The following is a 24,792-nucleotide window of genomic DNA, read 5'->3' on the forward strand; positions in this document are numbered from 1 at the left end:
TATCTTTATTACATGTGTTTTTCAGCTCCCTTTGCAATCTCAACCCCACATCTTGGCTACTATTTGGAGGCCTATATATGATTTCCATAATGGTTTTTTTTACCCTTTCAGTTTCTTAACTCCACCCAAAGGTTGAATATTCTCTGATCCTATGTCACCATATAATTCAAAGGCAACACGAGTGAATCTGCAGATGTTGGAAATAAATAAAATAAAAACACAAAATGCTGGCAGAACTCAGCAGGCCAGACAGCATCTATGGGAAGAAGGTAGCGACGACGTTTCGGGCCGAATCATCGTCACTACCTGCTCCCATAGATGCTGTCTGGCCTGCTGAGTTCTGCCAGCATTTTGTGTTTTTATTTCACCATATAATTCCATCATTCCAATATCATTCCATCGAAGAGCGTGCAGAGAGATGTAGATAGGTTAACTGAGTGGACAAGGGTCTGGGATATGGAGTACAATGTTAGTAAATACGAGATCATCCACTTTAGAAGGAAAAATAGAATATCAGATTATTATTTAAATGGTACAAGATTGCAGCATGCAGCTGTGCAGAAGGACTTGGGAGTGCTTGTGCATGAATCACAAAACGTTGGTTTGTAAGCGCAGCAGGGTATCAAGAAGGAAAATGAAAACGTGGCCTTCATTGCTAGAGGGATTGAACTTAAGAGCAGGAAGTTATCACATATCAGAGACAATTTATAGGTACCAATTAACCTAGTATTCTGTGGGTCTTTAGGACATAGCTGGAAAATGGAGTAATTCATGCATTCACATAAGAATATGCAAATTCCACAGACGACTTAAAAGGTCAGGTCCAAACCTGGGTCTTTGGTGCTGTGAAGCAGCACTTCCATTAGTAGCACAGTTATGTCACTATCAGCTAGGTGAAAAATCCTAGGTTTTAGTAATGAGACTGAATTCAAAGTATTTTAAAATGCTCACTTTGAACACAAGTCATACAAATGTCTCACTTAGGTTGCTGGCATCCAGTTACTTGGGAATATATTATAAACAAATCAAATAATTGACTGGGTGTTTATATGTCCTGTAGCCATACCCAGCAACATACTAAATATTAGGAAATGGAAAATCTGTTTGATGTGTTCTATAATCTATTTACAAATCAGTCTCATATCCCATACTGTAGATCCAATAAACTTCCTCATTAAGTGAGCATAATTCACAGTTAAATAAAAGTACTTTGCACAGAACAATGAACTTGAACTAATACGGAAAATGGGTTGGAATCTATGCGTTATTTAACATGTAATGGGAATTATAATTTAAGTTTTCTAAAATATAACCATGAAGGACAATACTTCTGTTAACCTTTCTTTGCCTGACCTAGAATTAATTCTAATTCAGCAACAATTTCCCATGCTTTTCATACTCCAAGATTTTCTTACAGTACTCCAGAAGGCTCTTCTCATGCACAAAACATAAATTAATCTGCACCAGAATTAAAATGTTGCAGTTTTATTTCACATTTCTCCCTTCCTAGAAATCCCAAACTAGAAACTTAAAAAAAATAATTTTGCTTTACCTACTTGTACTTCTGGATAAATGTATTTGAACCAAAAGTACAAAAACATAGAAACATAGAAGACCTGCAGCACAATACGGGCTTTTACTAGGCTTACTGATAGCCCTCTATTTTACTAAGCTCCTTGTACCTATCCAAAAGCCTCTTTAAAGACTCTATCGTATCTGCCTCCACCACCATTGCTGGCAGCCCATTCCACGCACTCACCACTCTGAGTAAAAAATTTACCCCTGACATTTCCTCTGTTCCTACTCCCCAGCACCTTAAACCTGTGTCGTCTTATGGCAACCATTTCAGCCCTGGGAAAAAGCCTCTGACTATCCACACGATCAATGCCTCTCATCATCTTATACACCTGTATCAGGTCACCTCTCATTCTCCTTCGCTCCAAGGAGAAAAGGCCGAGTTCACTCAACCTGTTCTCACAAGGCATGCTCCCCAATCCAGGCAACATCCTTGTAAATCTCCTCTGCAACCTTTCTATGGCTTCCACATCCTTCCCGTAGTGAGGCGACCAGAACTGAGCACAGTACTCCAAGTGGGGTCTGACCAGGGTTCTATATAGCTGCAACATTAACTCTCGGCTCCTAAATTCAATTCCACAACTGATGAAGGCCAATACACCATACGCCTTCCTAACCACAGAGTCAACCCGAGCAGCTGCTTTAGGCATCCTATGGACTCAGACCCCAAGATTCCTCTAATCCACCACACTGCCAAGAGTATTACCATTAAACTTTCCTTTATTAACTGCTTGCAAATACTATCCTGTGCAAAAGTCAGGCACATGTAAAAAAAATCTGTAAAGTGAAGATGCTTTCAAAAATGAAAAGTTTCTAACTATCAAAAAAAACTATAAAGATCAGTAAACAGTATAAAAATCTAAACTAAATCAAAATTTGATATGACCAAATTTAAAACTGTATCAGTTCTCTTAGGTACACTGTTGTGCAGTTTTATAAGAAAATCAGCTGGTGGTTGTTCCAAGCATCTTGGAGAACTTGTCACAGTCCTTCTGCAGAGTTTGGCTGTCTCACTTCTGTCTCTCTAATTAATCCCAGACAGCTTTAATGATGTTGAGACCAGGGCTCTTTGGAAGCTGCAAAACTCGTTCTTCTTTTCGCTGAAGGTAGTTCTTTATGACCTTGGCCGTGAGTTTGAAGTCATGGTCTTGCTGTAGAATGAAGTTGGGACCAATCAGGCACTAATGGTGTATGATGAATGAGCATTTGCTTGTACTTCTCAGCATTGAAATTCCATTAATTCTGACCTGATCACAAACTCCATTTGCAGAAATGCAGGCCCAAACCTGCAAGGACCTGTTGCCGTGCTTCACTGTTGGCTGCAGACACTCATCCATGTAGCACTCTCCAGCTCTTCTACAGACAAACTGCCTCCTGGTTGACCAAAAAGCTTGAAATTTTAACTCAACAAGAGAGGCACTTGTTGCCATTGATCAGTCCTTGTGTTTTTGTGTGTAGTTACATTTCATGGCTTTGTTTCTACTTTGAAGGAATGGTTTTCTGGCAGCAACTCATCCATGAAGACCACTTCTGTAGAAGGTGCACTTGGGTTCCATTGGTTTCTATGAGCTCAGAGCTGATAGCAGTGCTGCACTTCATCTGATTTATAAGGGACATGAGTTTGATGTTTCTCTTGTCTGTTGCACTCAGTTTCTGTGGCTGACCACTGTGTTTCTGGTCCTCAACCTCACCCGTTTCTTTGTGCTTCTTCAGAAGAGATTGGACAGCAGCTCTTGAAACTCCTTTCTGCAGTGAAACTTTTGCTTGGGAGAAACCTTGCTGATGCAGGATGATCATCTTGATTTTTCTAGCTGTACTCACTCTTGGCGTGGTGTAAAAATTGATGATTTGAAGGTTGAACTGTCACATCTGGCACACCATCACATTTTAGTTTACTTGTCCTTAACCCAGTTTGATTCCTTCTACACTTGTATTAATCTGTCTAGTTCATTCAATTCACTATGCCATTACTCATTAGTATTATGCTTGTTATCTTTGTTTAATCATGCACTGGTCTATATACTTCCAAAACAATCAAGTTTTTAATTTGAAAAGTGGCCTTTTACTTAATGTATTACTTTCTTTAATGAAATACAAGAAGTTCCCTGTAACATTTTATTATTTGGGAAGTGAATGTTTGGAAATCTAAAATTTGTTCTTTTCTACTGACACACTAACGTAGAAGACAAAAAAAATCTAAAAAACTTGTATAAAAAATGTAGGGTGCCTAAGATTTTTGCACATTACTGTATTTGTCCCCAAGTTACATTACTATATGTGTGTGTATATATATATATATATATATATCTGTATGTAGAGAGGGGGAGAGGGGGAGAGGGGGAGGGAGAGGGAGAGGGAGAGGGAGAGAGAGAGAGAGAGAGAGAGCTCTCTCTGCTCATTCAATTAATCAATGCTATCCTTTAAAGCAAGTTTTCAGATTAAAATATAAAATTTTGAGAGTCCAGGTCAAAATCTGAACCATCTAAACACAAATGGTCCCTTTACTATGGTTTTCAATAGTATTCATTTGGAAACTGCCAAGACTACAAAATTAATGAGACAGAAATAGATGGCTCAGTAAAGTTACTATTAATGGAAGAGTACAGGCCAGAGAAACAGAAAATCTGCATATCAGTTTTAAAAACATGATTTTCACTATCATTTCTTAAGTTTCTATGTTTTTGCTAGTAACACCAACACATGTAGTAAGTGGGCAGTTGTAATTAATTGTACAATGAAAATCCAGGGAGCCATATTTTTAAAAAAAAAGCAATTTGATCGTTAAAAAATGTGCACCATTTTAAGACATGTTTGAACTTCTTAGTCTGCAATCAATACAATCAACATCTTGCAAGAAATTTCCTTCAATCTTATGTTACCACAGATGTTGAACCTGTTTGGGCAATGTGTGGCTTTTGTTAAAAGAGTGCCTTACTTTGAACCAGGTATATATTTACTATTACTTTTAGCCAAACTCAAGACATGAAGTGAATTCTGGAAGGCTTTTCTGAGAGATTTGTGATTATAAATTAAACACAATGGAAAACTGAAGATTTTAAAACATTTTAGTATTGTATATTTGGCTTAAAATCACAATATTAATATTCCCTTCAACATGATTTAAAACTACAAAAAGTTACATTGAAATATTGATTTACAAAGATTGCTTTATTTTTATAACATGATGATAATGTACATCCAAAACTATTTACAAGAATTGTTAAAACCATGTACTGTATATAGACCATAGTCGGATAAACAGCTACTGGTGGTTAACTTTAAGAGGTAGTTACCATTACTTAAAATGAGTACATAAAATCATACCCCTTATATTTTCAATCCAATAATTTATAATACAAATTTGAGAACATATGCACAATATCTACAATCCATTCCTGAAATTTCAGTTTTGGAAGTAATTTTTTGGCATCTCCTAACCATCTGAGGAGCTACAAGTAATGAACCCAAAAAAAAGGTATTCACTTTTTTTTAATATATACTAACTGTGTGGAGCTTCTGTTTATTTTGCAAAGTAGGCAAGTGTTATGTTACTCACTAGGGAAACTGATTAAAAGAAATAATAAAACTGGCAGTGAGTTTTTCATAAAATGACATTAAACAGCAGTTGTAAGCAAACAGCTACACAATGCCCAAAAACACAGCAAAATGACTATAAAACAGAATGAATCATAGATATTATTTTAAAAATAAATCTTCTTGGAACAAATTTACAAACACTTTTGTAAAAGTCTGTTATTATATAGCATGGACACACAGTTAATCTGTTTGGGTACTTCTCTTTTTGCAAGAACAGATGGCTCAAAAAAAACTTACTATCATGATTCCCTTTTCTTTTGACAAATGTCAGATTGAAGAAAAAGTGCTTCCCAGAATAAAAGTTCACACCAAGAAAAATTAGATTGTTTTTAAGTGTCCATATATTGGATTAAGTCTTGTGCGGTCAGTCCTTGATTCTTGGACTATTATATGCATAGTGAACCAAAGGAAATCCCCGACTTTGATAGAAGCAGGCCCTCCCACAGGCCTGTACTTGGTCAGAACTATCCGAAACAAATGAGTCCCCTTCATCAGCATATTCTGAGTGAGCAGACTGAGTCCCACAGTCTGACCAGTAGCCACTGGGCCGCTGGCATGGAACCACAGCCAGGGCTGGGCAGCTATGTGACTTCACTAAGTGCTTGCATGTTGAAGGTCTTGTTAGTAACAGTGACTCACAACAGTCACATACTGTGAGATTACCATGTAGGTCGGTATACATTCCACAATCGTAGTAATATTCTGGTGTCATACAGCTGTTTTGAGAGTTCATTGTCGCTGCAATCGATTTATCTTTCTGCTTTGGGCGCCATTTTAACATATTCCAGTCTTGCTTGAATCGTGGATTGAAGAAAACATATAAAACAGGGTTCAGACAAGCAGGCAGTGGAAAAAAGATTAGTGTTACAGACTTCATTATTTCAGGACTGATGGAGATCGCGCTGATGAGAGGTGCAAATGAGAAGAAAGCAACAGGACAGAAGAAAATACAGTTGGTAAAAATTAACCACGCAACATGCTTAATCATACTTGTCTGAGAATTTTCTGCAAGATCTTCTTTCTCCAAATTGCAGTAGAGCTTTGTGTAGACAATTGCCATTATCAGGAAGGCTACCGAATTTAGCAGCACGAGAGTCACTGTATAACCCAAGGAAGGAGACTCACCAGTAGGGAAGGGTAAACAGAGTGGAGATGCTGAGAATTCTCCAATATGAAACCATGGGAGACAAGCTATTATGGCAGCAAGCAAAACAGCAAAGGTAGCAGCTACCTGAAAATGTATCAGACGATGGCTTTTTCCTTTTTTGATTAAATCACGTGCGGTCATAGTCCGTTCAAAGGATGCCAAGGTAAGGAAAAAAATGGATGCTTCAGAAGAGAACATAGCGAGGAATCCAGCAACTTTGCAGCCACATCCTGTCTCCCACCAGGCACCAAATTGAGAAAAATTTCCCCAAGACACTGAATCTAGAATAGTCAGGATACCAGTATATACTCCCATTAAGAGATTGGCTGCTGCTATTAAACCCACAAACAGCTTAGCAGAAGACAATGGAGCACATGATGCAAACGTTGTTACGACAACAAGAATATTGAAAATTAGCGCCACCAGAAAGATGAACCACACAGTCAGACGAATCATCCAGCTTCCCAGCAAATGTTGGCATGGTTTGAATGCACCTGGTAAGAAGAAAATATAAACTCATTAATAATTTATCTCTAGTTTAGCAAAGTAAGTTTGTTGATTTCTACAACTCTTAAAACAATTTCTTTCTCTCTCAACAAACAACACACACAAAATGCTGGTAGAACACAGCAGGCTAGGCAGCATCTATAGGGAGAAGTGATGTCGATGTTTCGGGCCGAGACGTCTTTCTCTCTCCTCTTCTTTGAAGTAATAACTTGTATAATAAATTCTGGGAGATAATGGATTAGTTAGTTCTTCTGCAGCACTAACAGATTGTTTCAGACACAAAAGTCCATGGCTTTCACATTCACAGTATACAAATGGTTAGAAAGACTGTTTGTCTCCTCAACGTCTTCATTCACACAAAGAGACTGTTTTAACAGCTCATTCCTTTTGCTGCCTGTTATCTATTGAACTAGAGAGCTTCACACAAGTGTTAATGAATTAATAATTTAATTCATTAAATTGCCTTTTGTATTAGCTTGGTTCAATTAAACTGTAGGATTCTCTCCTTAATGAAAGTATATTTGTGGACTGTTCAATTATACAAGTTAATTTAGCAAATTATTCATACTTTTTCATAGTCTACTCTTTCGAGTAAAATGTATTTACAGTAGAAACTAGGTGGTTCATGGTCACAGTTGATATTCTTTTGTTTACTTTTTTCCTAACAACATATAGAATGGTGTTTAAAAATGGTTGCTCATCCAAAGACAGGGTAACGTGTATTTTAAAGTAGAGAACAAACTGCAATAGCTCAGTTCCTTAATATAAAGGGAAAACCTAACTGCATCACAAAAAGTAAAACACCAGAGAAAGGGGGACTGTCAGAAGAACTTTGAAAGGTTTAAGAAAATAGACATGGTGAGGAGATTCCACAAAGCAGGACCCAGTCAGCTGACCATGTTGGATCAAAGTAAGGATGTACAAGAAACAAAATTAAGTATGCCTTAGCATAGATGAAAATTTAAAAAAACTAAAATATGCTGGAAATTTGAAGCAAAAGTAGAAAATGCTGTAAAGACTCAGTAGGTCAGACAAACTTTACTTCTTTCCCACAGAAGCTAGGTTTCAGGTCTGTAGCCTTTTGCTAGAACTGAATCACTAACTGATTCGCTTTCCGCAGATGAATTTTCTCTGACAAATCTAAGATAAAAATTCCTATTAACTATTCTGAAAAGTCAGTTTTCTTATATTCACAGCATTACTGTTATTGTTTCATTTACTGCTAATCTTAAATTGAATGTGTCATTTGAACTAATACACCAATGCAAGCGCAGTAGACATGACTGAAAGGGATTGGAGTGAACAAGGGAGAAGAACGATTAGGTGCTCCTATCTCTGATCATTAGAAAGTTACCCCTCTGGCAATGGGATTGAACTTTTCTATGTTGTGCTTCACAAATAAAAAGCCAACCACCCATTAATATATTATCAGTATAACACAGATTCATAGAGAGATATAGAATGGAATTAGGCTCTTCGGCTCACTGCAACCAGCATACCATCAACCACCCACTTACACATCAATCCCATTTTATTTTCCTCATATTCTCATCAAGCTCCGCCTCCCCGCCCCTGTATCTACTACACACATATATAACACAGGCAATCTAGAGTGGCCTATAAATTTCCCTACGGCTTAGGAAGTGGGAGGAAACCAGGGAATTCAAGGGATATCCATACAGCCAAGAACATGCAAATTCCACATAAATAATTTGAGTCGGGATTGAACTCAGGTCGAAGGCAAAGTGAAGAACAGCAGCTCTGTGACTGACTGCACTACTATGCTACCCAAGTAGGAAAATAATGAAGAATAATCTTTGGAGAAAGGTGCCAAAAAAAGTGACCAATGACAAGAGAATCATACCCCAGCAGTAGGGAAAAAAGTAAAAACCCAAGAGAAATTCCCAGAGTTATTTTAAAGGTATCTATGAAAATAATTACATGTAGGTCTCCAAACATAAAAATTTGCAGAAGCAATTTTCACTGCAGATTCTGAATTAACAGAAAATTCATTAATGTCAGGATGAAAAATAACAAATGTTACTTCTGAGACTAATCCCTTCATTTCTAGTTTAGTTTTATCTAGCCATTTTAAAAATAGGTTCCTAATGACAAACCAATGACTTCCAACTATTATTTTTAAGATGAGAAATGACACCCAGATAAAAAATAATAGAAAACTAAGCTTTAATAACATTTTCTATTTGTAGTCACACACCATCACACATAAAATGATTTAAATTGAATGCTTTGTTAAGTACCTGGAGATGGAGTGCAGTGGACTATTGGCTGAATCCTTTCATCATCATTCTTAATTTCATTGTCAATACTTTGGCCTTGAAAATATAAAAGTTAAAAGATTCTGGAGAGAAATCACCTAACATTAAAAATTATCACAAATATGCTTTTGTTGAATCGAACATGCTATTATGCTGTCATGAGATGTGGATATCACTGGGAAGAACAACATTTACGTCCACTTGCTTACTAGCTGCTGTTGAGAAGATGCTGCAAGCAGCTGCCTTGAAATATTGTGGTATTTTTGAAAATTCCAGAATTTAACCCTTGATTTAAGAATAATAACTTGACAATCTTACACAACAAACCAATTCTGCAGGAGAGACAGGATTGTTTATGTGAAGCAACAAGTAGTGCCAATATAAGAATGTCATGCTAAAATTAGGTAACTAAATTTTTTAAGTTCCAGAATTGGGTGACCTGGATACAAGAGTAATAGGAAATGCAATCAGAGAAATGAGTCCAAAAGAAAATGAAGACAGACTAGCCGAATTATGTATTTTATGAACTTAAGGTCAAAGAATTGAAAAATGTCAAATATTTTTAAAGATATTATGGAACAAATGTACAAAATTACAAATTATTAATCCTTATTTTTGTGGAGCAATTACTACTACTCTGGAAAGCAAAGGATACTATTAATTTATGAATACAGGATCATGTAAAAATAAACACATTTGCCCCAGAAACTTTAATCCATGGTTAATTTCTTTTAAGGGAGTGGAGAAATTATGAATGGAGATGTAAGAGACTAGAAAGTAGAAAACAGATGGATTTCATAAATGATGTTACTCCACATAAAGGATTACTGCATAAAATTCAGTCCCGGGATAGATATTATGTTAGCTTGCATTGCCAATTAGGTTGCTGGAAAAAAGCAGCAGAAACCTGGGTACTTACAATTAATGCTGAATTTGATCAATGAATTGGATATCAAAATCCAAAGTTTGAAAGAGATGGGATATTGCTAATAAGACTCACCTCCAAAACGCTCATTAGATTTGCCCCAAGGATCCTAGCATTATGATTTTAACTATCACTCATTTGGCATGTCTCAACATATAATTTGAAATTTTAATATTAAAAAAATCAGAGAATTTGACAGAGCCGAGCTACTCAGCTAAATTTTAGCTAGGCCACAAAATATAATACTTCTCAGCAGTCAAACAAAGGTAAAAGCTTAACAAAACCCACATCTCTCTCTAGCAAACAGATATCCCACCACCAAGCAACACTAGAACTTCTTCAGCATATTGGAACATAACACTTCCTTGGTATCAGCATGGTCTTGTAGCTGCTGACCACCTGTAACCAATAACTTGCAACTAGGAGTAGATAATCAAAGAATTGGCTGCACTTACCAGTTTTCTTTTCTAATGGAGAAACACTGGTTTCCTGGTTTTTAGTGCCCTCCATAATTACAGTTTGATGGAGATCACAGCTACTAAAAGCACAGCACTGATAGGCATATGGAACCATCAAAGTCCTATAAAGTGCAAAACATTTGAATCATATTTAAAAGCAAAATATTTGTCCATTTACATCACTATATGGCTAACTATTAAATTTCTCCACTGTATGCAAAAACTCACCATGGAATCAGGTACTCTCAATTAAAATTCAAATTTTATTACTCTCCTAAATTGTCCTTATGGTTAAGCAAGCTGGGTTACAGTGACTTTCTCCCAAGAATTATAGACAATTTTCTGCAGACTGAACAGGAAAGGGAGAATGCCATGGGTCACTGATAGTCACAAATACATTCTCCTTCAAAGTAGCTTTTGGTTGATTGTCATTCATGTGATTTTAGGTTTGACAAGGTCACAATGCAAGATGAATGTGCATTAGTTCAGAGGCATTAATCTTTCAGGAATAACTAATAAAAGTATGCTGCTCTAATCTTACAACAAGGCACTCAGTTTTGCATTGCAAGCTACCTTTAGACAAAGAGTTTGAGATTCAAAACTTTAAGATCAGTCCTTGAAAGAACGTACATGAAAGATTTTGGGTTAACTCAAGCATAGACATTAACTGAGTTATTGCTACCTCGTACTTTGTGCATGATTTAGTACAGGAGCTATGGAGAAACTGTGCACTAAAGGAAATCTATAACAGAAATAACAGTGGCCAAAGGTCCAGTAAATAACCAGTTCCTGGATACCTGCCAATAACACTTGGTAATTGTGCAAGTGATTCAGAAGAGCAGCATATATCACCATATGAGACAAATACAAATGGTCCAACTTTGCTAGTATTAGTTCTTTTTAACTTCACCTTTGTGATAGTTGACAGATTGCATTCTCTTTTAAATAATTTGCCAAATAATGTTTTGCCATATGTACATTTCTAAAACTTGTAAAACAAATAAAACAGTTAAATATATTTATGAGCAGAATATCCAAAGACTTTGACCTGAAAGATTTATTTGTTGGATCAGAAGACTCAGTATCAAAATTGATGCTGGCTTATCAGTGAGTATGAGGTTGCTGGTCATGCTCAGTAATGTCAAATGGCAGCTAACATGCAATATTAATCTCTCAATCTAAGTTTCAAAGCTTTCAATGGACTTTGCCTTTTCGGAAGAATGCTCAAATCTCTACCATCTTTTGTTTTCTGTTATTTCTCTTTTGCAGCACAACACTAATTTTACATCCCCTTGTTCTGGATTTTGCTCACCAAAAAAAAAAAAGTTAATCTCCATCATACTTTGTCACACATTTCAGTAATATCTTTGATATACAGGAAAATACTGGCCCTATATTTAACCCCCATATCATTCTTGTTGAAGTATCATTTCACATCAAAGTCAAGTTATCCTTCCAATGCAATAAGAATTGAATGTAATTCTGCACTTGCCATCAAATGAGAATATTCTATAATTTTCCATTTCTATGGAAAAGTTGTAAAATTACAGACTAAAATGTTAGGAGTAAAACAAAAATTGCATTATTAACATTCATTCATAATTGGGCAACTTTTACCGCATGGTTACAAATAACGACAACAAAATAAATTCAAACCGAAAAGAAACACAAGTAGCAAACCTGAGCTTCAGGAAATTTTCCACTTTCAGCAGTTCCTTAAAGTTTGGATTCCCAGATAGTTTAAGTTGATTTAGTCCTTCTAGCCCAACCACTGGGAAATAATTCAACTGATTTGAACTCAGGTCTCTGAAAATAAATTTGCGCATTTTAAATGGTAACGCAGGCACAATAGGCTGGTTGATATATACTGAAAATAAAATTCCAATATATGGAACATTAAAGTAATGTTCTATAAAACTGAGCAAATATCTATAGTGAAGCTGTCAATATGAGATTCGGATTTAATTCAAACAAACACTTTCAAAGATCAATGATTTTCAAATACACAAATGACAGACAAATTTCAATAAGTCATATCCCAATTACTTAGTTCAAATTTGAGTATGTAAGATTGACTAAAAGGCTAAGAATTTGAGTCACTTACAAACTAGTCAGTTCAGTCAAAGAAGTTAATGCATTCTTGTGAATTGTAGAGATCTGGTTTTTACTTAAGTCACTAGAAAGGAAATGGGGAAAGATATATTATTCAAAAACATCACAATTTTATTAAACCTAACAATAAGCTATTATTATAAGCTACAAAATATATAATCAGTCACTTTTAGTAAATATGGTCATTAAGATTACAATTAAGTTGTTAGAAAAAGGTTTTTACTTCCACATTGCTTGTGCTCTGATTAGAGAGAACCTTTAGGACTCAATATTTCTATCTACTAATTCAAACAAGACTTTAATACCGATGCAGGTGAACATTTCATCAAAGAAGACAATTGTTTATGTACAGGCAATTCAGGAGAATCTACAATTGTAAAAACCTCTTACAAGGAAGATACTTTTTAAAAAAAATCATAACTTTAAACTGAGGAAAATAAAAAAATGTGTACTTACAGGTAATGCAGGGAGTACAGTCCTTGAAATGTGTCTGTTCTGATCTCTTTGATTTCATTGTGCTTCAAAGAACTGTGAATAAATTTTTTAAAACAGGGTTTGGTCAAAGTCTGAGTATAAATTTCTACTGTGGCTACTACACTTGGTTTCACACTAAGACGATAAGCAAACCAAGCTTTCTTTTGGCTCAGGTTAATATTTATGTTTATTCTCAACATGGCACAAGAAAGGAATAAAAATTGGAAGCAAGGGAAACTTGAAAGGCTATTTTGATACAGACTACGACCTTTCAAATCGTACACAAATACAGGGCTTATTTATCCCTTCTAGAATTAATGTTTTGTTAGCAGACAATAAAGTCTTTAAAAAATTAGAAAACTAAAGACGCTGGAAATCTGAAACAAAAGCGGGAAAAGCAGAAAATACTTCATACCATAACAAGAACTGTTCCTTTCCCCCAAGAGCTCCCTTCATGCACTCCCACATGCCTGAAGCTGGGTTTGGAAGATGGTACTGTAGCAGTCTAGGCAGGTAACCACAGTGGTCTTGTAGATGGCACATACTAGTTATGGCATATCATTAGTATAAGGTCATGCTGTCAACCATCTCTGACATATGCAGGAAAATGGAGAATATTCCATCATACACTTAATCTGTATTTTGAAGGTGGTGGAAATACTTTGGACTATCACCTAATGAATTACCACTCTTGTTGCCAAAGGATGTGAGCACATCTTGAGCCTCTAATTAATGGTGTCTCCGAGAGGTTAACCATGGAGTCTCTGTGATAGTAATGCTACATTGGCTTTTTGTGAACAGGACAAAATAATGCTGTAAATGTACTGGACGAGACTGGCTAGAGAAGTGGCTGGTTCTGAAAGTATGTTTTCATCAGCAATATTATCCATTTCCACAGTCTTGGGTACACCACATGGTCTCAGCTGTTTTTTAAAAAAAATATATAATAGAATGGATCAAGTTGGTTGAAGCCTGACTTCTGTGAGACTGGGGATATCAGGAGGAAGCAATTATGAACTATGCACTTGGCATTTCTGGCTGAAGAGTGGTTAAAAATACTTCACCTTTTTTAAGGATAAGACCTTCTTAGAGTCCCATCCTTCCATTTTCTGTTTAATGGCCCACAACTTTGAATGACTAGGTGTGGCAAGAACATAGAACTTTGACACAATGTTAGTTGAGAGATCACTTAGATTCCTCTATTGCATGTTGGTTTTTTTTTGGAGCTGCTTAGCACACATGTACTCCTGAATTGCACCTTCAAATGTTTAGCATCTGTTTATGCCTTTTATTCACTGAAACAGGATTCATCTTTGGTTTGATACAGTGGGGTGATGAGAAACATACTGAACCTAGAGGTTACAGGCTGTGGTGTATATTTGTGCTCTTGCTGAGGGTTCTTGAATATCCAATTTCGAGCTGCTATATCCATTTTGAAGCTCTTCTATTTAGCACAGCTGCAGTGCAAAAGAACACGGAAGCTGTCTTCACTGTGAACATGCGAATGGTGTTAGAATTGTACAGCATGGAAACAGGCCTTTCGAACCAACTGTTCCATGCCATTCAAATCACTTAACTGAGCTGGTCTTATTTGCCTAGTTTGGCCCTTATCCCTTCTAAACCTTTCCTATCCATGCAACTGTCCAATGTCTTCTAAATGTTGTAATTGTACTCACTAAAAGGACTGTGCCAAGCTGATTCCTAACAACATCAAGGACAGTTACCTCTACCACAGCTCAACTCTCAAGGATGAAGGCAAAGGAATGCACTCTATTTACCATCTGTTGCTAATGTAACTTAACAGCTATATTCTAAAGGATTTGACCAGCTTGGCCAGTGGTGGTCCTACCACCACTTAGTGATGGACAATGAAACTTTGCACTCTCGCTAGAGTCTTATCATTATTTATTTATTTTACTTTTATTTAGAGATAGAGCGTGGAACAGGCCTTTCCAGCTCAAACAGCTACATGGCCCAGCAACCCACCTATTCAACTCTAGCCAAATCACAGGCCAATTTATAATGAACACATAACCTACTAGACTGTGCGTTTTTGGACCATGAGAGGAAGCCAAGCATCTGGAGGAAACACATGAGCTCACAGGGCAATGTTCAACTTCCTTAGAGGACAGTGGAATTGAACTCTGATGCCCCAAACTGCAATAGCATTGCACTGATTGCTCTGCTCCAATGTATCTTCAGTCTCAAAGATAGTTTTCTCTTCAATTCTTTCTATCATTTTTCAATTAACAGAAAATAGGTAATTAGAAACAGTTACACAAATGGGAATCGAATTTTAAAGAGGAACTAAAGCAGACTTTTAGAACAACATGGCAGATAAGACAATTTTCTGTTATTAGTCTAGAGTCTAAAGAAGAGTTCAGGGATCCATAACTATCAATCTTCATTATTGTGAAAAAAATTGGCATACTAACATCCTTCATAGCAGGGACACTCGTACCCATCTTTTCCATCAACAACTCTATTAAGAGGAATAGAGCCAGCGCCAGCGCCTCTTCCCCAGGGCACCACTGCTCAGTACAAGAGGACATGGCTTTAAGGTAAGGGGAGGGAAGTTCAAGGGGGATATTAGAGGAAGGTTTTTCACTCAGAGAGTGGTTGGTGCGTAGAATGCACTGCCTGAGTCAGTGGTGGAGGCAGATACACTAGTGAAATTTAAGAGACTACTAGACAGGTATATGGAGGAATTTAAGGTGGGGGGTTATATGGGAGGCAGGGTTTGAGGGTCAGCACAAAATTGTGGGATGAAGGGCCTGTAATGTGCTATACTATTCTATGTTCTATGTTCTAACTCAATCTTCACAAGAACTTACAGGCATGTACTGCCATTGAAAATAAAGGTTTGGTTAATAAGTACTGCCTTGCTACTATCAAACATCCTAAGAAATGCAAACATAACAAAATATCCAGAAACATTATTTTTGGTCCTTATATTTTGGTTACAATATTGTGCCGCTGTTATTTGGGTTGCAGATTTATTTAACAGAATATTTGTTTTACAATTATATCTACATATTTATGTATCAGACACAACTTACATTTCCTCCAACGCTGAACAACCATGGAAACTTGGCAGTTCTTCTATTTGATTATAAGATAAGTCCCTGAGATGAAGAATGCAATTTTCACTTAAGAGCATCCAAACAAAAAACACACACAGCCCACTATAATTACTGAAATTAAGAACTGAATATATCTGCAGAGTTTTGCTTTTTGCTGTGACTGTCAACTTTGATCAGCAGTTTAGATAGAATTTGTGAAGACAGAACCCATTCCTTCTCTTCTTCAGAAATGAAATGTTAATTTTTATTTCACAGATGCTACCTGATCTGCTGATTTTAAAAGTTTGTTGTACTTCAATTTCCAACGTTTAGGTTTGTTTTATCTCGGCTTAGGTCAGAATTATCCCAAATTCTCAAAAAATTGTTATCTAATATTTTGTTCTATATTTTAGAGATAAAATAATACCTCTGTATCTGTTATTGGGCTATTAAATACTATATCATTGTTAATGTAATTGGATTGTTTATACAATCACTAGTTCAAAAGTTTACAGTTCCATACTGAAGGGTTTAGGAGGTCTCCCAGTTCTGGACAGTGACATGAATACTGTTGTAAATAGCACTGCTGTATAATTTACATAAATGCACATCTTGAAAGGCCAAGTGTCTCAGTTCCTCAAGCATGCAAAAGAAAATCAAATGAAACCTTAATACTCTTGCTGTATAATCAGGATAATTAATTAAAAAAATAGGCCAAAGTCAGCATGGCTTCCTTAAGGGGGAAGTCATGCCTGACAAATCTGCTGGAATTCCTTGAGGAAATAATAAGGATGGACAAAGGAGAGTCAGTGGACGTTGTTTACCTGGATTTTCAGAAGGCCTTCACAAGGTGCTGCACATTAGGCTGCTTAACAAGTAATAGCCACAGGATTACAAGAAAGATACTAGCATGAAAGAAGATTGGCTGTCTGGTAGGGGGCAAACAGTGGAAGTAAAGGTGGCCATTTGTTTCACTGTCGGTGATTAGTGGTGTTCCATAGGGAGTGGTCAGTGTTGTGACCGCTTTTTAAAAAAAAGTTATATGTCAATGCTTTAAATGACGAAATTTATGGCTTTGTGGCCAAGTTTGCAGATGATACAAAGATGGGTGGAGGGGCTAGTAGCGTTGAGATGCAGAAAGTCTGCAAAAAGGACTTAGACAGATTGGGAGAATGGACAAAGAAGTGGCAGATGGAATATAATGTAGGAAAGTGTATGGTCACGCAATTTGATAGAAGGAATAAAAGATGTAGACTATTTTCTAAATGAGGAGAAAGTTCAAAAATCGGAGGTGCAGAGGGATTTGGGAGCCTTTGTGCAGGATTCCCTAAAAGTTAACTTGAAGGTCAAGTCAGTGGTAAGGAAGGCAAACACAATGTTAGCATTAATTTCTCAAGGACTAGAATATAAAAGCAATAATATAATGCTGAGGCTTTATAAGGCATTGGTCAGACTGCACTTGGAGTATTGTGAGCAGTTTTGGGCCCTTCATCTAAGAAAAGATGTGCTAGCATTGGAGAGTATCCAGATGAGGCTCATGGCTATGATTCTGGGAATGACAGGGTTAATGTAGGAGGAGCGTTTCATGGCTTTGGGCCTGTACTGACTGAAGATTAGAAGAATGAGGTGGGATCTTACTGAAACTATCAAATATTGAAAGGCCCAGAGGGTACAACCTCAGAATAGGGGGATGTTCATTTAGGACAAAGATGAGGAGCAATTTCTTTAGCCAGAGGGTAGTGCCACGGACTGCTGTGGTGGCCAATCACTGGGGCTATTTAAAGCAAAGATGATGTTCTTGATTAGTCAAAGGTTATGGGAAGAAGGCAGGAGAATGGAGTTGAAAGGGATACTATATCAGTCATGATGGAATGGTGGAGCATACTCAATGAGACAAATGGCCTAATTCTGCTCCTATGTCTTAAAGACTTAAGGTCTAAATCCCCTTAGCTTCCCCAAGACAACAGCTCGTGATACTCAAGGCATTTCTAACATCTGTCACAAAATCTAAAGATTTTACAAAATTTATATCCTCTTAATTATCTTTATATTCTCCAGTTAACATTTAATTTGACAATATAAAGCTAATATTTCAAACTTATTCAATTTTAAATTTAATAATTGCTTTTCTGCTATTGCAAAAAGTCCAAACTTACAAAAATCTAAGCATCTTCAGTTGTTGGCACAAGTCAGGTGGAATTTTACTTATTCTTGTTCCAGTCAATGTACTGAATAGTAAGAAGATAACAATGCAGATATATTAGTATAAGGTTCGACTGTATCCAGTCACAAAAGTAAGATTTTAGAATAATTCTGTTTATCAAATAATTGTATTATCATGGTTAAAAGTAATCTGTCTTGGGTGTACAATAGCATACAGATTTCAGTTAATGCAAACGTTCTGGATTAGATATCCAGAGATGACAAGTTTGAATCCTTCAGTTGCAGGTGCAACATTGAAATCCAGGAAACTGAATAAACCTGGAATAAAAAGTTAGTTATTACTAAACCTGTTACAATTTACCTGGTTTAGTGAAGTCCTTGAGAGAAAAGAAATCTTAAATAGCCTGAAGAACCAGGCAGTAGCAAGTAAAACGTACAATAAATGTCAGTCTTACATCTATGTTGGGATCACAAGAACTAGTTAAACAGTGATCTATCTACTGAGACATATCAGTTATTGAACAATGTTGCAACAACATTAGCATGACCAAGGAACTTCAGGAGAACACACACCATTCCTCATTGAAGGGCTAGCGGTGGAAAGGTTGAGCAGCTTCAAGTTCTTGTGTGACAACATCTTCCAGGAGGGTTTAACACTTTGATGCGATTGCAAAGAAAGCATACCAGCAGCTCTACTTTGTTGTAGGTGGAGATTATTTCGTATGTCACCAAAGACTCTTGCAAATTTTTTAAAGATGTATGGTGAAGAGCACTCTGACTGGTTATATCAGAGCCTGATTTGGAGTCTCCAATGCACAGGATCACAATAGGTTGAACGAGGTTATAAACTCATCCAAGTCCATCAAAGCCTCAACCCTCCCCACCATCAAGAACATCTTCAAGAAGTGGTGCCCCAAGAAGGCGGCATTAAGGACCCTCACCAACTGGGGACTGCCCTCTTCTCATCACCATCAAGGAGAATGCACAGGATCCTGAAGACCCACACTCAATGTTTTAGTAACAGCTTCTTCACTTACTCTATATCAGTTTTCTCACCAGTCTATGAACACTACTTTATGATTCTTTTCCTACCACTATTTTTGTGAAATAGATTTTTAACTTGGCACTGCAAAACAACAAACTTCAAGTCATACATCAGTGATAATAAATTTGATTCTGAAGTACTGTTTTGTTATTAATACTATAAGTCAAGATATTAAGGTAATTGCTTTCTATGTCAACACTGAAAGTTAACTTGATTACAATTTTTAATTTATTATGCCAAACTCTTGAATGAATGCCTTTTACTTACTGATCAAATGTTAAAGGAAATTGTCAAAGGAGTAAATATAGCACAACTCAAGTCCCCGATATCTCTGCCAACAACAATGACAATCGAGGTTCATCTCGTCTGTAGTCCAAATCACTCAATTCCCAGTCAGTTCAAATGCCTCTAAAAAGTTGCTGTTGTATCAATTTCCATTACTTCCCCAAGCAGCGTGTTCCATGAAACTACCTAAAGAAAATACTTCCCTCATAACCTCCTTCAGACCTTCCCCCTCTCACTTTAAACCTATACCTAGTAGTATTTGACATTTCCACCCTAGGGAAAAGACTTGGCTATCTACGCTGTCAACACCTTGTATCATTTTATATTTCTTTCAGATCGTCCCTCAGCCTGCAACCTTCCAAAGAAAACACTTCAGATTTGCCGAGTCTCTCCCGAAGTCAATTTTCTCTAATCCAGGCATCATCTCTGTGAATTTCTTTCGCACTCTCTCCAAAGCCTGCAAATACTTGCTGTAATGCTGTGACAAGAACTGGTTACAGTACTCAAAGTGTAGCCTAATAAGAACTTAATAAAACCCACAACATGGCTTCCCAACTTTCATACTCAAAACCCTGAATGATCAAAGTATGCTGTATGCATACTTTTGTATCAAACCCCTAAAGTGTTCCATATTATAATACAATGCACTGCAACTGAATAATGATAAAATCGATCATTGCACCTTGTGAACAGTGCTTTTCTAAACTACTGGTTAAAGGCAAGTTAGTTTCACGTCCATCGCTGTATGTTTCAATGTACATGTGATAAATAAACTTGAACCTTAAATCTTGAGTTTCAGGTCATTTGAAAACTTGAGGTAAAGTCACAAATATCCTGATAATGTTTAAAATGAAGCACTTTATGTATTCAGATTATTATACTTCTACAAAAATAAAATTATCTGAGATTAGAACATACTGTTTATAACTGTTCTTTATTTTTTATTTCTCATTTTTAATATTAATCATCCTAATTATTTAACAAAAGCCCAGCCTCTTTTCAGATACTTTAACAGGTATGATGTTGTAGGAATCACTGAATCATGGCTGAAAGAAGATTATAGCTGGGAGCTTAATGTCCAAGGACATTATATTAAAAGGACAGGGAGGAAGACAGAGGGGACGGCATTGCTCAGTTGATTAAAAGAAATAAATCAAATCATTAGAAAGAGGTGACATAGGCTTGGAAGGTGTTGATTCAATGTGGATAGAGCTAAGGAACTGCAAAGGTAAAAAGATCCCCAAACAGTAGTAAGGATGTGGCCTATAAGCTACAATGGGAGACAGAAAATGCATGCCAAAAAGGGAATGCTAGAGTAGTCATGGGGGACTTTAATATGCAGGTAGATTGTGACAAAAGTCCCCCATGACTATTCTATCATTGCCTTTTTCGCATGCATTTTTTATCTCCCATTGTAACTTACAGGAGGGGTAATTTCTAGAGTGCCTACAAGATGGCTTTTTAAAGCAGCTTGTAGTTGAGCCCATTAGGAGATCAGCCATTCCGGATGCAATTCAGAAGGTACAAGATATATACATCCCAAAGAGGAAGTAGTATTTTAAAGGAAGGAGGACACAACAGTGGCTAGCAAGTCAAAGCCAACATAAAAGCCAAAGGAAAATCATATAATAGAGCAAAAATTAGTGCTAAGTTAGATGTTTGGGAAGCTGTTAAAAACCAACAGAAAGCAACTAAAAAAGTCATTAAGGTAAAGATGCAATAGAGAAGTAAGACTAGCCAATAATATAAAAGAGGATATCAAAAGTTACTTCATATACATAAAGTATAAAAGAAAGGCGAGAGTGGATATCAGACCGATGGAAAATGATGCTGGAGAGGTAGTAATGGGGGGGAAATGAAACAGCAGACTAACTGAATAAGCATTTTGCATCAGTTTTCACTGTGGAAGACACTAGCAATATGGTGAAGATTCCAGATATCAGGGGTCATGAAGAGTGTGAAGTTACCATAATCATAGAGAAGGTACTTGGGAAACTAAAAGGTCTTAAGGTAGGTATGTCAGCTAGGCCAGATGGTGTACAACCCAGGGTTCTGAAAGAGGTGGCAGAAGAGATTGTGGAAGTATTAATTTTTAACATTTATAAAGCAGTGGGAATAAATAGAGCCTTTTCTGGCTGGCTGCCAGGGTCTAATGGTGTTCTACAGAGTTATGTGTTGGGACTGATTCTTTTTATGTTATGTCAATGATTTAGATGATAGAATTGATGGTTTTCTTTTGTGCAGTTTGCAGACGACTTGAAGTTAGGTGGAGAGGCAGGTAGTTTTGAGCAAGTAGAGAGGCTACAGAAGGACAGATATTAGGAGAATAGGCAAAGAAATGGCAGATGGAATACAGTGTCAGGAAGTGTATGGTCATGCACTTTGTTGAAGAAGTCAAAAGGTTTCACTATTTACAAAATGGAGAAAGAATACAAAAAACTGAAGCGCAAAGCTACTTTGGAATCCCTAAATGTTAATTTGCAGATTAAGTCTGTGGTGAGGAAGGCAAATGCAATGTTAGCATTCATTCCAAGAGGACTAGAATATGAAAGCAAGCATGTAACGCGCTCAGTCCAATGGTTTGAGATGTGTCTATTTTAATGCAAGGAACAGCATGAATAAAGCGGATGAGCTTAGACCGTGGATAAGCACTTGGGCATTATGATGCTGTGGCCATTACAGAGACTTGGATGGTGCAGGGGCAGGAATGGCTACTTCAAGTGCCAGGCCTTAGATGTTTCAGAAAGGATAGGGAGGGAGGAAAAAGAGGTGAGGGCGTGGAACTGTTGATCAGGGACAGTGTCACGGCTGCAGAAAAGGAGGAAGTCATGGAGGGGTTGTCTATGGAGTCTCTGTGGGTGGAAGTTAGGAACAGGAAGGGGTCAATAACTCTACTGGGTATTTTTTTTTTATATAGACCACCCAATAGTAACAGGGACATCGAGGAGCAGATAGGGAGACAGATTTTGGAAAGGAGTAATAATAACAGGGCTGTTGTGGTGAGAGATTTCAATTTCCTAAATATTGACTGGCATCTCCCTAGACTGAGGGGTTTAGATAGGGTAGAGTTTGTTAGGTGTGTTCAGGAAGGTTTCTTGACACAATATGTAGATAAGCCTACAAGAGGAGAGGCTGTACTTAATCTGGTATTGGGAAATGAACCTGGTCAGGTGTCAGATCTCTCATTGGGAGAGCATTTTGGAGATAGTGATCAGAATTCTATCTCCTTTACCATAGCATTGGAGAGGGTTAGGAACAGACAAGTTAGGGAAACGTTTAATTGGAGTAAAGGGAACTATGAGGCTATCAGACAGGAACTTGGAAGCATAAATTGGAAACAGATGTTCTCAGGAAGAAATATGGCAAACATTCAGGGGATAATTGTGTGAGGTTCTGAGTAGGTATGTTCCCATGAGACAGAGAAAGGATGGTAGGGTACAAGATCTGTGGTGCACAAAGGCTGTTGTAAATCCAGTCAAGAGGAAGAGCGTATGAGAGGTTCAAAAAACTAGGTAATGATATGAATCTAGAAGTTTATAAGGCTAGCAGGAAGGATCTTAAGAATGAAATTAGGAGAGCCAGAAGGGGCCATGAGAAGGCCTTGGCAGACAGGATTAAGGAAAACCCCAAGGCATTCTCCAAGTATGTGAAGAGCAAGAGGATAAGACGTGAGAGAAAAGGACCAATCAAGTGTGACAATGGAAAAGTGTGTATGGAACCGGAGGAAATAGCGGAGGTACTTAATGAATACTTTGCTTCAATATTCACTACGGAAAAGGATCTTGGCGATTGTAGGGATGACTTGCAGTGGACTGAAAAGCTTGAGAATGTAGATATTAAGAAAGAGGATGTGCTAGAGCTTTTGGAAAGCATCAAGTTGAATAAGTCACCGTGACTGGACGTGATGTACCCCAGGCTACTGTGAGAAGTGAGGGAGGAGATTGCTGAGCCTCTGGCAATGATCTTAGCATCATCAATGAGGACAGGAGAGGTTCCAGAGGACTGGAGGGTTGGGGATGTTGTTCCCTTATTCAAAAAAGTGAGTAGGGATAGCCCAGGAAATTATAGACCAGTGAGTTTTACTTCAGTGGTTGGTAAGTTGATGGAAAAGATCCTGAGAGGCAGGATTTATGAACATTTGTAGAGGCATAATATGATTAGGAATAGTCAGCATGGCTTTGTCAAAGGCAGGTCGCGCCTTACAAGCCTGGCTGAATTTTTTGAGGATGTGACTAAGCACATTGATGAAGGTAGAGCCGTAGATGTAGTGTATATGGATTTCAGCAAAGCATTTGATAAGGTACCCCATGCAAGGCTTATTGAGAAAGTAAGGAAGCATGGGATCCAAGGGGGCATTGCTTTGTAGATCCAGAATTGGCTTGCCCACAGAAGACAAAGAGTAGTTGTAAACGGGTCATAATCTGCATGGAGGCTGATGACCTGGTGTGCCTCAGGGATCTGTTCTGGGACCCCTACTCTTTCTGATTTTTATAAATGACCTGGATGAGGAAGTGGAAAGATGGTTTAGTAAATTTACTGATGACACAAAGGTTCGGTGTGTTGGCGATAGTGAGAAGGGCTGTCAGAGGTTACAACAGGACAATGATAGGATGCAAAACTGGGCTGAGAAGTGGCAGATGGAGTTCAACCCAGATAAGTGTGAGGTGGTTCATTTTGGGAGGTCAAATATGATGGCAGATTATAGTATTATTGGTAAGACTATTGGCAATGTGGAGGATCAGAGGGATCTTGGGGTCCGAGTCCATGGGACACTCAAAGCTGCTATGCAGGTCGACTCTGTGCATATGGTGCATTGGCCTTCATCAATTGTAGGATTGAGTTTAAGAGCCGAGAGATAATGTTGCAACTACATAGGACCCTGGTCAGACCCCACTTGGAGTGTGCTCAATCCTGGTTGCCTCACTATAGGAAGAACGTGGAAACCATAGAAAGGGTGCAGAGGAGATTTACAAGGATGTTGCCTGGATTGGGGAGCATGGCTTACGAGAATAGGTTGAGTGAACTCGGCCTTTTCTCCTTGGAGCAAAGAAGGAGGATTCCCCAGGGCTGAAATGGTTACCACGAGAGGGCATAGTTTTAAGGTGCTTGGAAATAGGTACAGAGGAGATGTCAGGGATAAATTTTTATGCAGAGAGTGGTGAG

General features: G+C 37.5%; 1 protein-coding gene across 2 annotated transcripts in view; it reads right to left on the bottom strand.

Moving 5' to 3' along the window:
* Positions 1-4,724: 4,724 nt before the first annotated feature.
* lgr4 (leucine-rich repeat containing G protein-coupled receptor 4) overlaps positions 4,725-24,792 on the bottom strand; it is a 153,331-nt gene continuing 133,263 nt past the window's right edge. Inside the window, exons 10-17 of one of the 2 annotated variants that reach the window (XM_073049703.1) lie at positions 18,293-18,364; positions 16,134-16,199; positions 13,057-13,128; positions 12,593-12,664; positions 12,169-12,294; positions 10,486-10,610; positions 9,088-9,162; positions 4,725-6,813 (exon numbers count right to left, since the gene is read on the bottom strand). In XM_073049703.1, coding sequence (XP_072905804.1) covers positions 5,537-6,813; positions 9,088-9,162; positions 10,486-10,610; positions 12,169-12,294; positions 12,593-12,664; positions 13,057-13,128; positions 16,134-16,199; positions 18,293-18,364 — 1,885 coding nt within the window. In that variant the 3' untranslated portion in view covers positions 4,725-5,536. The remainder of the gene's footprint in view (positions 6,814-9,087; positions 9,163-10,485; positions 10,611-12,168; positions 12,295-12,592; positions 12,665-13,056; positions 13,129-16,133; positions 16,200-18,292; positions 18,365-24,792) is intronic. The other variant, XM_073049704.1, reaches the window with a different exon arrangement.

This window comes from Hemitrygon akajei, chromosome 6, assembly GCF_048418815.1.
Source record: "Hemitrygon akajei chromosome 6, sHemAka1.3, whole genome shotgun sequence".
NCBI classification, from domain to species: Eukaryota; Metazoa; Chordata; class Chondrichthyes; order Myliobatiformes; family Dasyatidae; genus Hemitrygon; species Hemitrygon akajei.